Below are 14,791 nucleotides of genomic sequence, written 5' to 3' on the forward strand. Positions count from 1 at the left end.
GAACCGAGGCATCTGCAAAATTGCATGGGCTGCATGGCCCAGCTGGCCCACTGCCTCCTGCATCCCGCCCCACAGCTGGAGCAGCCCAGCAGTCAGCGGGAAGCAGTCTGCAGGTGGCAGAAAGGGCATGGGGGAGCAGGACTGGACTGGTGGCTCTTTGACCAAGGAGGGGGTGGGTAGGAGACACAGTACCAGACTGCAGTGCTCCTGCCACAACGCTGTGATGCACCCAGAATTGGTCCTGGACTTTGGGGAGATTGGACCAGCTAGGCCTGGCATGTGAGAAAGGTGCTTGACCCTCATTGCCAAACCTCCTGAAACTTCATTCACCTATTTTCTAGAAAGTTTAAGGGTATCCCCATGCTCTGTAGTACCATGTTATTTGGTGTGGTGTCAGTAACAAAAAAAGCAGCAGTTAATTAGATAAATGACTACGCAGATATATGCTACTGACTTGAGTTTTCAGTTTCAGGAGCTGAACTTGCATCAGCCCCCTGAATGCTGGCCAGACATGGTGATTTCAGAGCTTTCCTCTGAAGAGATGTGCTTTCCTCCTCGTTGCTGTGTGACACTTGCATAAATATATAGCGTGTTTTACACTGCTGGGGGCCCAAAACTTTCAACACTGAAAAAGATTTCTTTTTCATAGGGCCTCTTCAAGGTGCACTCAGCAAGGTGTTACTCACATGCTTCAAAACATCCTCAATAACAGGCAGAGCCGTTTGGAAAGTTATTTCAAAATGGCAATACTCTTACAGCTCATACCCTCCTGAGAAAAACCTGCAGAGATAACACACAGTTAGATGTTAATGTATGGCCACAGTGGGTGATAGGAGCATGGCAATGAACACCAGTAGTGTGAGCAGAAGAACAGGAATGTGCTGCTGCAAGGACTTTGTCTTTGAAATGGAACCAACTCTGACCATGGCCTATCAATGCTCAGCTGTTGACTCAAGACATGTCTGTAAAGACCAGGATGCTGCTGACCCAGCTCTAGTGCAAAGGATGAAAGTAGGTCCCACCAGTCTTACATTGATGTGATCAATGGTGCTTTTACAGACAGACACAACTGAGGTACAGTGAATATAACCAGTGGTGGAATAAATCAGGGCTCAAGTGTCATAATGTTAAGCAGATGTGTCAGGGTGGCTCATCCCCGTGCAGTCTCCTTTCTCCTGTATGTATTCTTTGCATAAAATCATCCCCTCCTCCCTCCTAACAGTCAAGTTTTCAGAGTCTGATCTACCTTGGGGCACAGTGAATCCAAGAGATGGGAACGCATCTGATGAGCTCTCTCTAGGTGGAACCTCTGGCAGGATGTGTTGTCTCAAGAGGCTGGTCAGGCACTCCTATTCCAGCACACCGGGAACTTCCACCACACACAACCCTTTTTCTTGTGTGTGAGTGTGTGTGTCTGTCTGTCTGTGTGTCTGTGTAGTCCTGGAGGAAGGGGGTGGCTGACCCAGACCTTTGGCGCTCTCCACATTCTGTCCTCTCCCCATCTCTGGAGTCACTCTTACTCCTGTGGGGGTGTCCGGCTCCATGCAATGAGTGCTCACAGGATGACCATACTATCAGTGCTGTTGGCTGCAGCTCTCCCATTCTCTGACGTTCAACTTGAAAGTCAGAGTGAGAAGAAACTGGGAAGAAAGCCCACTGGCTCTGTTACTGAAAAGTACTTACAGCCATACTGGCTTTCCCACCATCTACACGATCTCCCAGAGGCAACATGGAGCTCTGCAGCCTTTCAAACTCCCACTCAGGAGCAGACACGAATGGGAAGGAATCTGAGGCTCAGCTGTTCATGCTGGACACACATGATGTCTGCCAAGAGGCAGCAGGAGACTGCTTCCATGTTGTACAAGGCAGGTGGGGGGCCGTGACACAAGTTTTTCCACAGTGGAACAACTCTGCTTAGTTTTATCCTGGCTAGGATATACATTGGGGCTTTGGCAGTGGAAACAAGGAGAAAAAATAACAGATGTATGGCCTGAAACAAACTAAATTTCCAGGTCAGGACTTGATGTTTTCAAGGAACTGTCATGTTAAAAGCACTGCGTATTACTGCCATTCCACCCCAGCTGGATTACCATGATTTCAATCACATGTCCAAACTGACATTAGGTAAAGCAATTGTTCAAGCCAGAATTTATCTGCAGTCTTATTAAGGATTAGCAGAAGCCAGAGTAATTTCAGGACTGTTCTTTTCTTTCTCCTTTGGACTGAGGCTACCAGTGATGCCATCCACAAAACCTTCATGAACCAGCTCCAGAGCCTGGCAGACATGTTGCTTCACAGAACATACTTGAGGCTCCAGAAAGCTGAAGTCCCTGAAAGGGGCTGCCCTTGAACATCAGGAGCCCATAGCAACTCCAGTGTGCCCACGGCAAACACCGAGACAACATCCCTCTTAAAACAGCAGTTCCCAGCCTGTGGACAACCGGAGGTCTGTGGACTACCCTACGCTCTTCACAGGCAGCAATTAAGAACAGGCCTAATGCTAGTTAGTTTAGCCAATTTGACAGGACTCCTAACTTGCACCCAAGCTGAACTGAAACAGGGCCAGAGACAGAGGGAAGGTAGGTGACCCTGACGCAGCCTTCACTGAGGGCTTTTGCTCCAAGTTGCAGCTGAGAGGCCCGGCAGTCTGCAGGCTTGGTGAGTGACCAGATGCCTCGCTTCCCCCAAGTACACTCGGACAGCCGGTGCTCAGAGGCACAGCAAGACTGAGCTCCAGAGCGCACGCCCTGCCCTGCCTGCTCTGAGGCTGCCGCAGGCAGGCAGGGGACTCCAGGCTGCTGCTCCCAGGGACAGAGCTCATTCCCACCAACAGTGAGCAACTTCCCCACAGACCAGTTAAATGAACACCTACCGAACCACATTTCAGCTGGAAAAACCAGCCAGGCTTAAGATAAATAGTCAAAAAAAAAAAAAAAAAAAAAAGAGAGAGAGAGAAGAGAAAGGGAAATAAGTGAATAATAATTTTAAAAGTACTTTGAATTTCTGTTCTATTTCTATTCTATTCTAGATGGTGACAAAACTACATTTCAAATAATGACAGTAGGACCTAACTGCTGCCTTCAAAAGTGACAAACCTCTGGAAACAGTCACTTTATGACTAACTCCCTGAGAAAAATGAGTACTAAATCCTTCAGGTGCCCAGCCACCCCGCGAGCAAGTCTGCCTTCTTCAGCCCCCAGCTCTGACACTCACTCAAACAGGACACTGCTGCTTTCACAAATGTCCCCGAGGATTCTCACAGCCCCAACAGGGCTGCAAGGCCTCTGAGAGCTGAACAAAGGCCCAAACTGCAAGAGACAGACCCATCCCTGCATCACAGCAACAGAGCCATGCACCCCTGAGCAGGCAGGCATGCAGAGGAGACATCAAGGCAAGGGTGAGCTAGTTCTTCTCTTTGCCAGAAACAAATGAAGTTGAAATCAAACATGTCAAATGGAATATGCTAATATGTGTACATGAGTGACTGCTGCTTTAAGGCCAATTAATTCAGTTACAGCCTAATCCTGCAGAACACTGAACTGGGTGGCTCAGCAAGTGCTCTTCCTCTCCTGGGGAGATCAGTGAGCCATGCAAGGGAGAGGCTGGGCAAGGGCTGGCAGCCCAGAGGATAGCTCAAAGGCTGTGGGATGGGGACGCTGTCCTCATCACTCTGCCCAGTGCCACCACCAGCATTAGCAGCACCTTGCCTGCTCCAGTTCCCCCTTTAGAAACATAGCAGCAATGCACAGAGCATAGCAGAGCAGTGTGTACACCTTGGTTTTACGACAGACTATGAACATTAATGTATTAGCATTAACACAACCACAGCCTCCCAGGACTTGGCAGCCAAAGCTGCTCCCCTGGTCCCTTCCCACACCTCTGCACAGGATGAGCCACCAGGGCCCGGAGAGGAGGAGGCAGCTCTCAAACTCATCTCAGAAATGACACAAGGGAAAAAGGGAGGGGACAGAAACCTAAGAGCAAGAAGGTGGCACTGGATTTGCCAGACACAATCAAATGCAGCAGCAAAAACTGAATTTGTAAATGATCCTGGAGGATACAAGTGCTTGAAACTTGAAAGTGTGTTCCTGATTAAAGCAACAATAGGATGAAGAATAAGAAGCGGCAGAGCATACAGCCACACCTGCAGGAAAAAATGTGGGGTGCCCAGATACAGGTTTGATTCCTAGCCAGAAAAATTGCTTTTCTCCTTGCATGGTCTCGTATCCCTGGCAAGGATGCCCGGAGCCAGTCCGCTTAGGCCTGGCGAGGGTGCTCCTTCCACAGGATGTCACCAGAGAGCAGGGCCAGCCCCTTGGGGACCCCCCAGCCCCGGCACTGCAGCCTCTGACCCATGCCTGGTGCAATGCAGCTGGGACGGTCCTGGCTTCACCTGCACTGCTCCATGCCCTCTGACAGCTCCATCCCCACAGCTGCAGACATGGGACACAGCTTATTTGACACTGAGCATGGACAGGATCTGTCCAGCAATGCTACAGTGGCCAGGCTCCTGTCGGGCCCCGGACAGGTGACACCAAAGCTCATCTCTGGCCAAATGCTAATGCTGAGCCTGGAGGGATATCGCCCCACTGCACGCTTTGCTCTCTCCACAGGGCGAACTCTGGCTACACAAGAGCATCTGGATTTCCACTGAAATGACTCAACTCCCTCTGAGTACAGAGGAGCCAGACCAAGCCCGTGACACAGAGGCACAGAGGTGATGTCTTCCCCTTCACATGCAGTGCAAGGAACAGAAAGAAGGTCTGGGGGTTCTGCTCAGCCTCACCCCTGTTCTCCCCTCAGCTGAATGGAAACACCCGTTGCTGGATCCAAACCCACTTGCTCTAAAATGGTATTCAGCTGGTCCCAGCAGATCGATGAGAACAGTGCTGCTGGCTCCAACCCACCACCAGGAGCCAGCCCAGCAGAGCCAGCCAAGGCACTGCAATATTTTCCAGCTCCTCAGCCTTGTCTCCAGGAAGTTGCCGGCATGTTTGGTTTTTGTTTCTTCCTCCTGTTTCCTCTGGCCATCATGGAAACTACTCCCCTGCAGAAAAATCAACTTTCTCCACCTCTTTGCAGAGGTAACAATGGAGGGGGTCTACATAGGGAAACCTTGCTCCTGAGGTTAAGCATCAGAGCAAATGCAGCTCTAGCTGGTCTCTACTATGGTTTTCCTCGGGATTAGGGCGGACTGTCAGTGACCAGCTTTGCGCTCACTCAGACCACTTCTGCAGAGAAGGCCACACAGAGGAAATAACTTTTCTGGGTCTCACAGTGTTCGTTTCCATCACAAATGGGGCTTATTTCCTGCCCCAGTCCTGGAAGTGTTCGAGACAAGGTTGAAGGGACTTTGTGTAACCTGATCTAGCATGGTAGTTGGAATTAGATTATCTTTAAGGTCTCTTCCAACCCAAATCATTCTATGATTCTATTTTGTGCTTCTGTAATTCCAAAACCTCCTTGTTTTCATGCCACTTGCAATGGCCAGTCTGCCAAATGGAAGCCAGGAATGAAAGGGCAGGCATGAGCTGTGCAGGACAGGGAGGAGCTCATGTCTGGAGAGGCCATGATAAACACCCGTGGGCCCTGGACCTCAGTAGCTTCAACGCGGGCCTGGGTGGCCCAGCAGCCTTGGGCAGCCTGCATCCCACTCCTATGCTGAGCTGGATTATTACAGAACCACAAAAACGGCAAACCCATTAAAAAAGTATGAAAGAAAATCAGCCGGTGCCACCAGCACATACAACATAATCAAACACAGCTCCTGCTTGGTTTCTTTCTGATATGACACCCATTAGTGTTTAAGCCTTGCTATGAAGATTGCCACTAGTGGTGGCCAGAGTGGTACAAGAACGCACTTGGGGCTCCCTCAGCACTTCAGTCCCTGAGGTTGCATCCCCCCAGCTTGGCTGCTCACAGGCAAGACAACCCAACATCGGTTACAGAATCTACCATCTCCCATACAAACAACCAAGGCAGGAGGTCACACACTGTTGGGCTTTCTGCATTCAGTGGAAAAGGCATGGACTGACTGTCCCAGGATGATCTGGTGAAAAACCAAAAGGCTCAGTGTCTGCAAACTCACACAGAGTACCACCTCTTGCAGGAATCTCTCATCCACGCTCAGGTTCAGGATGACAACTGGAGGTCTTGGTATCTGGGGAGATGAACTAATAATATTTGCCTACAGGATATTTTCTTCAGACTTAATGGTTCAATAAATTCTGTCAAATTAGGCATTAGCTGGTACCATTCCAGTGGCTTTCTCATGATTCCTAAACCAACCTGAAGGACTGTGTTCCTCTGATTTGTTTTTCATTTTTTCTTTCACCACGTAAGAGTGGCACCAACTCCTTGGGCAAAGCACTTAAGATTTAATACTCCAATAACCTGCAAAACTACTAACTTTGCTTTGATATCCAACATCTGCAAATCCCAAGAACTACTGCAGGTTTCCACAGGCCGCATTTCTTCTCCATCCCCTTCCTCATGTTCTGCAAGCTGTGACTCCTGAGCAGGTTTCCTTGTCCCCAGCTCATGCAGCTAGGACACCTCCCGAGCAGAACTCACCCCTGGCCCGGTCCTGCCCAGCCAACACTGCCCGCACCCCCCTCACATTGCATGGGACAGGGCTGCCAGGGCACATGGGAGACAACACCATGCACCTACATTTTGCAGTCCCGTACTCTGGAACTCTCACCTTACCAAACACCCTTCTTCCCAGATTGTTCTGACCTGCTGGAAGTACTGACTTCTTAGACAAATAGAAAAGGAAAAGCTAATTCAGGATGGAGCCAAGGAATCTGCTATGGTCAAACCACAACACTTCAATTTAAACCCACTGATGCTTGTGTTTGACACTTACAACTGCATGCATACAACATGCTTGAAGGGATTTCCAACACAGCAAAAAAAACTTCAAATGAGAAAGCAGTGAGTTTTGCTTTGTGAATCTCAAAATGTTTAGCTACATTTCATAATTTTTTCATTGTTTTACTTTTTTTCTAAAATGTGCATTGCAAAAACAATTGCATGCAACTTTGCAATGACAACCATAAATACCCATGTGGCTCATCCAGAATTTGTTTGGCTCCCAAAATCTGGTTACTGATGAAATGCTACCAGCTGGGATGCTCACACTGTGTGACCACCCCCTGGCACTGCTACAGTGAGGTGCTGTGTGAGGAAGCCACACGCTTCTTCCAGCTTCTACTTGGAGCCCCAGACCTGCAGACGTCCTGCAGAAGGCTGCAGGAAGACATGTTTTAGAAGGACTTGTGATAGGGTCCCCAGCCACATGAGGCAGAGGCAAAGCATCGTAGTCCCCTCCCCTGTAGTTGAGCAGATTCTTGTGTCACCATCACCCAAGAAGGGGCTCAGGATCTGTCACAAGCACAAATATGTGGGAATCAGCCCTTCGTTTCTGCATCTCACCCTACAGCTAGCAGCTGGGCAGGGACACAAACCCTTGTACTATGCTGGGCTGGCACCATCCAGAAGCACTTCATTGGAAAGATGCAAAGTTACTGAATCACCGATGTCACCTCCTGCTGCAGGTGTTTTTCCTGTGGCATCCCCACCAGAGCAATAAGCGGGCCCACTGCTGGTCTGTGGTCAGTGGAGGAACAATCTCAGCTACTCTGGAGGCTATGCATGAGAACAGACTTTTCCTCGTGCAGGATCAGGAAATGTTGCATGTGCACATCTTGCTATGGTTTCTGTCGACCTTGGAGACCATATATGCAGTATTAAAAGAAGCATCATCTCTCTTATCTACTGGAATGAGCCATTGCTAGAACATGTTGCCTACTGTGACATTCATGGCCTGCATGGTGATTCCCCATTGCCTCCATAAAATGTGACAGAGCTAGGACCTATTACTGGTTGTCAAATGTGGGGGCAATAATACTGGCTCTGCATTTTAAACATTATTTTGTGCTATCAGTTTGCAAAGGTAAAGAGCATGCTAAACTGTATCACTGACATAGAAATAAACTCCTTTCCCAGCACATAATGCCTTCTACACCGATAGGCCAGGATCCCTCTATATCCATGCAAAGCTCTGACCACATACAGGACAGCTTAACAAACTTTGTAGTTTTGTGTAAGTGCAGGCAAGCACCTGTATCCTGTCATTAACAGCCAAAGAAATGACCAGTTATTGTTCTGCAGGCAACAGCTTTCTTAAAAAAATATATATATACAAGATTTTTTTTTTCAATAAAAATGAGCTTATTTAGCATAAAACCCCAGGAATTACAATATAAGTTTTACTCTTGTATTTGCATTGTTTGAACTAGTCCAGTGCCTGGGTTTGTTCCTATATTCTACAGAAATACCAGAAATAACAAAAACCTTTCCTCAGCTCTCTGTTGAAGGGGGTGGCATGGAAGCTATGAATCAATGCCATCAAAGTGCTTTATGATCACTTGCATAAATGCAAGATTTTAAATGGTGCTAAAAGGACGTGCACAACTGCAATTTCTAGATCACACTAAGTTCACTAGTAAGGAAAAGACTGCTGTTGGCTTGGAGTTTCTGCCATAAATTACTGGTAATGGAAACAAAAAGCTGAATGCTGAAGTCATAGCAAATTTTACGAGTGTCAGAAAAAGAAAAAATAAGAGAGAACAGAGTTAGCTCAAGCTTCCTTCTCCATTTGAGGCAGAGCCCTCTGTCATCCCAAGGTTTAGCACAAACAATCTGAGTGGTGTCACACAACTGGATGGAACGGGGCCTGCATGGTGCTGGCCACCTGCGGGAAGAAGCCAATAGCTGGTGGGAGGGTCCCCAGGGCCCACTCAGCGCGTGGCGCCTCGCCCCACTGCCTTCAGCTACAGCCCAGCCCAATCCCTCGCAGCCTGGCTGACAGCGCAGCCTCAGCCCGCACTGAAGCTGCAATCCCCTGTTTGTGGGACCACGGCCAGTTGCCGTGGAAATGACTACTTCACTGCAGAACCACGCAGCAGGATGGGACAAGAAGTCTGGGGTAAGCATAACAAGCCAAGCACTCCTTGCCTGTGTTACTGAACAGAAGGATGGAAGAGCAGGGATCTCGTACAGCTGAGCCCCGAGGAGGTCCATTAAGGAGGCTACCACAGGATTCTGCTTTACTGTCTTCCTAGGCACCAAGCACAGAGGAGACCCTGTGCCTGTAAAGCTCGCTCCTCTACTCCTCAAAGCCACACTGCTTCTGCAGATGCCCAGCGGAGCACAGAGGAGCCCTGCAGGCTGTATTTACACATTACCAGCCCCCTGTGAATGCCCCCACCACAGGAATTCAGAGGGTGCTGCCTGTGAGCCACACAAAACTCTCTCTGACTTCACTATAGTAAAATATGTGATGTAATCTGCAAGTCCAGAAAGCTGTGCAGGCATACAGCAGCCCCCACAGCCACAGCCCCGACCCCAGCTGCCTCTGACTCTCTGGCCTGAAAGAGCAGTCACTGGGTAATGACCCCCAAATCAACTGGCAAAGCTCAGACTCCCACTGATGAAGCAAAGGCAAGGCACCTAACTGCTCTTAAACATACACCGTGCAGTAGCGCAGCAATATTACTTCACTGTGCCTGAATCCACAGCTCTGTTTTTGACCTTCCAATACACTTTGCAATAAAGTGAAGTGAGGCTGAAACATCTAGCTGGCCCTGTATTATGCTGACAGGTTGTATGACGTTACATATTATCACAGGGCAGTTATACATTGCAGTTATCTTCCTGCAGAGATAGTGGTGCTTTAATTATAATTAATGCCATTAAAAAAGAAGTGGTGTGTTGGTATGTTATATTTCCAAGAATTTGTTCGTTGAAAAACTAGGATATAAAACTCTATCTGCTGCTTTCTGCAGAGGCAAGTCCTTTATTCTCAGCTTTCCTAGTAAATAGTTACTTGGCCAAGGGTAGGTCACTTAACCTTTCTCTCTGTTTCTTAACCTGTCAAATTATTCAAAGAAGTTTGATTTCAATTTGTCTTGACAAAGGAGCTTTTGTGTGCTCTGAATCTGCAAAAAGCTCAATGCAAGCAAACTCTTTGTGGTTGTACAGACACATTAACCTGCCATAGTGTGGCTCAGTATGCAAGATGGGTGTTTCCCATCAGGACTGTTGTACTCTGGGACACTTTTGAACTTGAAAGTTGTAGTAAAAAGTCATATGATTCCTTCTGGTCATGTAGTCACAAGCATTTATATGTGAAGCTTCCCACCTTCTCAGGCACTAAGTGCAGATTAAAAGGGTTTGATTGCTGATGCTTATCAGGCAAAAGGCCTCAGAGGAAGAAATCTAGGAGTAGAAAACATTGGGAAGAGAGGAGTTGTTGAGGGAAAACCTCAGCTACAAAACTCTGGAGACAAGGGTCTAGACAAGACCTTAAAAGGGAACAACACTTCCAAGTTATTGGTACAGCTAATACAGAGAAGCTCTGAGCAAAGCCTGCAGACAGGCTGTCACAAGTTTCCTTTTCTTTTCCAACAAACAGCAGCTTAATGTTACTTCAGTGTTCAATTCTGCAGCTGCTATTTGAACCATACAGACAAGGTCAGTGCTGACAGGAATAGTGTTAATTTTCTTCCCATTTCAGTAAAATGGACTGTAAAAGGAGCAAAGCTCAACAGCAGGGACCAAATATTGTGCCAATAAGAAACCAAAAAGCAGAGAGTAAAGAAATGTGCAAGGAAGAAACCTCAAAGCAACCAATTGCCTAGCTAGAAGCTCTTACAGCAGCCAGCAGACCTTGAGGACCGCCTGATGTATTTCCCAAAAGCCATAACAGGCCAAGTCATTGCACTTCACTGCTTCTGCTCCCACCAGGCTCCAGCTGGTGGGTTTAGTCCTTAAGATCATAAGTGTTTGCATTTTGTCAAAATTTGTACCCTGGATACAAGCTGAGGTTTCCGCAGCACCCTGAGATCACCGCATCATTTCTTCAGGCTAAGCTGCAAGGTTGCTATTTAGTTTAGTGATTTTTGCTTCCATTTTTTAAAATGGGCTTTATTTATTTGCCCTGTTCACCCTTGAAAAACATTGCCCTTATGCTTACTATTTACTGAAAAGTTTAGCCTCAGATTTACTCACTGACCCACAGGCCAGCAAGTGCCTTATAGGTAAATGAGTAACAGACTCTCCGAAATCCCAACTGAAGCATTTCTTCAGCGTTATTAATTTAATGATCTTCCTGCCAAACTCACATGGGTGCGTATGGGATCAGCACAAAAAAAAGCAAGCAATCTCAATCTCTGGCTGAAGAATATATGCTGCTGAGCCAGGAGAGTATTTATTTATTACTTTGAGATTGGTATGAGTTTAGGAACTTTGTGCCTGATGCACACCACCTTCGCTGGTGTCAGTTGCAGACCAACATGATGTCCCCAGCCTCAGATACGGTACTTCTGATTTGTGTCAATGAAGATCAGGATCTGGCAGGGGTTACTCCAAAGAGTAACAAGTCCAAAATCCCGTCTTTGGGGGAGGAAGGGGAAGATGTCCTTCAATTCAGGTTTATGAAGAGCAAACATAGTAAAAAGAGTCAGCTATTCTAATGCTTAGCTTTACCATTCTTGGTAATGGGGTGTGGATCTTTTGATTCTATTTCCAAAAATCGCTGACATGGCACATCGCAGGCAGGAGCTCTGCGAACTGGAAGATGACAGCAAAGCCTTCTTTTTCCTTCTTTCCCTCCTTTAAGGAAGTGCAGGAGGACAGTGTGGAGCCTCCTGGTTAACCAGAACTAGCAGGGGAAAAAAAAAAAAAAAAAAACACATCCTGAGCTGCAGCTGCAGCCCGCGCTGCCTGCAGCTCCTCCAAGCAACAGACTTCGCTGCAAGTTTCTGTTCGTCACGACGGCGCCCAGCGGCTGCCCCCTCCTCCTGCTCCGCCCGGAGCCGCCGAGCCCCGCGGGCCCGCGCCTCCCGCGCTGGGCTCCGGAGCCACCGGGCGCAGCCCCGCGCAGGAGAGCGGCAGCAGCTCCGCGCCCCGCTCCGCCGCCGAGCCCAGCCCCGCCGCCCCGGGACGAGCTCCGCCGGCGCCGCCCCGCGCCCCCGCCGCGGCCGGCCGGGCCCGGCCCTCACCTTGTCGTCGTCGGGGCACAGGTTCTGCAGCCGCTCCTTGTCCGAGGCGGCGCGGACCTCGTCGGGGTCGGGGCCGGGGTCGGCGCCGGGGCCGGGGCCGGGGCCGGCGCCGGGGCCGGGGTCGGGGCCGGGGCTGGCGGCGGGCGGCGGGGCGCGGCGCTGCCCGACGCGCAGCGCGCCGAAGTCCAGGGTCTTGCTCTCGAAGGCGCCCTCGACGCTGCAGAAGAGCCCGCCGCGCTTCTGCCGGGGCGCCGCCGCCGCGCCCGGCCGCGCCAGGTACACCGGCAGCTCCTCGCCGCCGCGCCGCCCGCCCGCCGCCATGCCCGCCCGCCGCGCCGCCGGGAAGGGGCCGGGGCCGGGGCCGGGGCCGCTGGGCGGGGGCTCCTCGGCGGGGCGGCCCCGCGCGGCGCGGAGAGGGGCGCGGGGCGGGGAGCGGGGCGGCCCGAGGGGCAGGCGCTGGGGGCGGCTCGGCGGGCCCGCTCACCGGCGGCTCCCTTCCTTTCGCGCTCCGCTGCTCGGAGCGGCACCGGCCGCGGGGAGCGGCGCGGAGCGGGGCCGTCGGGAGCCGCGGGAGCGGCGCTGGTGGCCCCGGCACGGCTCCGCCTGGAGGGGGCTCGCCGGGAGCCGGGCGCTGAGCGGGCGGCGGTGGCGCGGCAGGTGACAGCGGGGCACGTGCGGCCGCGGCCCCTGAGCGGCTCGTCCCGACCCCCGCTTCTGGCCGCTGCCCCGGGACGGGTCCGGGCGCTCAAGCGCAGCGGTGGTGCGGCAGCCACCCCCCGGGGCTGCAGCGCTGAGATATGCCCGGCCGCACCTCCAGCCTCTGCGCAGGGACAGAGCTGGGACTCACATCTGGGCAGGCACAGAACCATCGCGCTGCTGGTTCTGCTAGCACGGTTCGCTGGGGCTTGCTCTCAGCAAATTGGCATGTGCAGAAGTGCACCCGCAGCAGAATTGGCACGCTCAGGAGGTTTTGGCTTTACAGATAATTGGGAGCTGCCTGCAACCTGGCTTTCATACGCACAAGGCAGTGTGTCATTCCACTCGGGGCCACAGCCACAGCACAGGCACATTGTCAGTCACGTTACAGATACACGCAAGAAATATGAAATGCACAAACTGACAGAGGATGTAACTGTTCACACATGTGCATGCATGCTGTCATGCGAACATAATCAGCATGTAAGCTGCGTGTTAGCTAATTTAAGCTTTGAGAACTCCATTATAACTTAATTTCAAAGGTATAGGAGGCCTGAAAGACAGGAGCCAGGGCTGAGTCTTAAATATGCTAATCGGTGTTTAACAGAGTAGCAGCCTGTGAAATCCATCACACAGCAGCAAAACTAGAGTTTTGACTTTAAATTCCTTTTCCAAGTACTTATTTCTTTACACAGAACATTTGTCCATTGTACCTGGGCTCAACATCCTGCCAAGTAATTTCTCACACCCCATGTTTGTGTTATGAGATGGTGTCAATTATGTTTTTTTTTTCCAGCCTTTTTTTATGAAAGCAAAGCAGTGCCATTGTCTCTGCCAGTCCTCCAAGGACTGGTGGTTCTCACTTCTGGAAAAATTTCCAGGGAGCCTGACCTATCATGGAAAACAATGACCCTGTGATTATGTCTGGAGAGGGAGTTTGTGGGCACTGTCTGACAGAGGCTTAAAGTTATGTGGGAGGAAATGGTTTGGGATTGTTTCCTTCCTTTTGCACTCTGTGAAGCAGTCTGCTTTTGTTACTGGATATGTACCAATGTAATTGACTCTGTCCCTTTTTTCTCCACCTAAGTGGAACAATCTACAACACTTCAAATTTTTGACTAATTATTCAGGTCTGAAGGGTTAGGAGAAAAGAGGATGCACTAAATATAAACACTAATATAAACAGTGTGTCAGTAACCTTGGCTGAGTTACTTTATCAGAATTGTATGTCTTCCACAGCAGACTACTGGTCAGTATCTACTCTTAATCACCCTAAAGTAACATCAGAGAGGGTTAAACTTCATTGTTCTTGTGATATTATAGAACTTTAACATGCAACAGCTCCAGGTTTGCAACTCAATGAAATTTACCCTCAGGACTTTGATCCTGGCCAGAGCCCTGTGCTCACCCACCAAGGCCAGAGAAAAGCTCCATGCTGCTACCACGTCCAGGTGCAGCAGCGGTGCTTGGCAGCTAAGGAAGGAAGCTTCCCTTCAGATAACCAGAATGAGTTTGCTTCATAGTTTCCTCTACTATAGAATAGGCTCTCTGGGCAAACACTCTCTCAGACACTTACCAGGGAGATAGCCAGTGCTGCACACAAAATAGCTGCCCACCAGGTCTCTTCCTAAGTGAGGAATGAATGAATTTGTCCTCTTCCTGCTGCAAGCTGGGTCCTCTGAGCATAAGGTGATAACTGTTAGCCAATTTCTGCCTCATCAAGGCAGAATTCAAGACATCTTCTTCCAGAGCCAGTGGAGAGCACACTTCAGGCACCAAGCAGACCCCTGTCCTCTCATTGCCAAGTAACAGATCCTGAGGAATAACCCTTTTACAGCACAAAACATGTGTTCCTCAGCCACAGGCTGCCTGACTGCTTTGTGCACTGACCCTGAGGAAGGTATTGTGAACCCCTTGTTTTGGCTGGGGCCTCTCCATATGGTTATGTAGCTTTATGGGGAATTAAAATTCCTTGGAACAGGGCCTGGCCTTTGTCTGGTTCTACAAATGTGCAAAAGTTTCAGCAT

General features: G+C 49.9%; 1 protein-coding gene across 1 annotated transcript in view; it reads right to left on the reverse strand.

The window, feature by feature from the left end:
- Positions 1-12,389, reverse strand: part of DPYSL3 (dihydropyrimidinase like 3) — a 36,274-nt gene extending 23,885 nt beyond the window's left edge. The window contains exon 1 of the mRNA XM_032196707.1: positions 12,069-12,389. Coding sequence (XP_032052598.1) covers positions 12,069-12,389 — 321 coding nt within the window. The remainder of the gene's footprint in view (positions 1-12,068) is intronic.
- Between the last annotated feature and the right edge of the window lie 2,402 nt (positions 12,390-14,791).

The sequence above is a fragment of the Aythya fuligula genome, chromosome 14 (genome assembly GCF_009819795.1).
Source record: "Aythya fuligula isolate bAytFul2 chromosome 14, bAytFul2.pri, whole genome shotgun sequence".
Taxonomy (NCBI): domain Eukaryota; kingdom Metazoa; phylum Chordata; class Aves; order Anseriformes; family Anatidae; genus Aythya; species Aythya fuligula.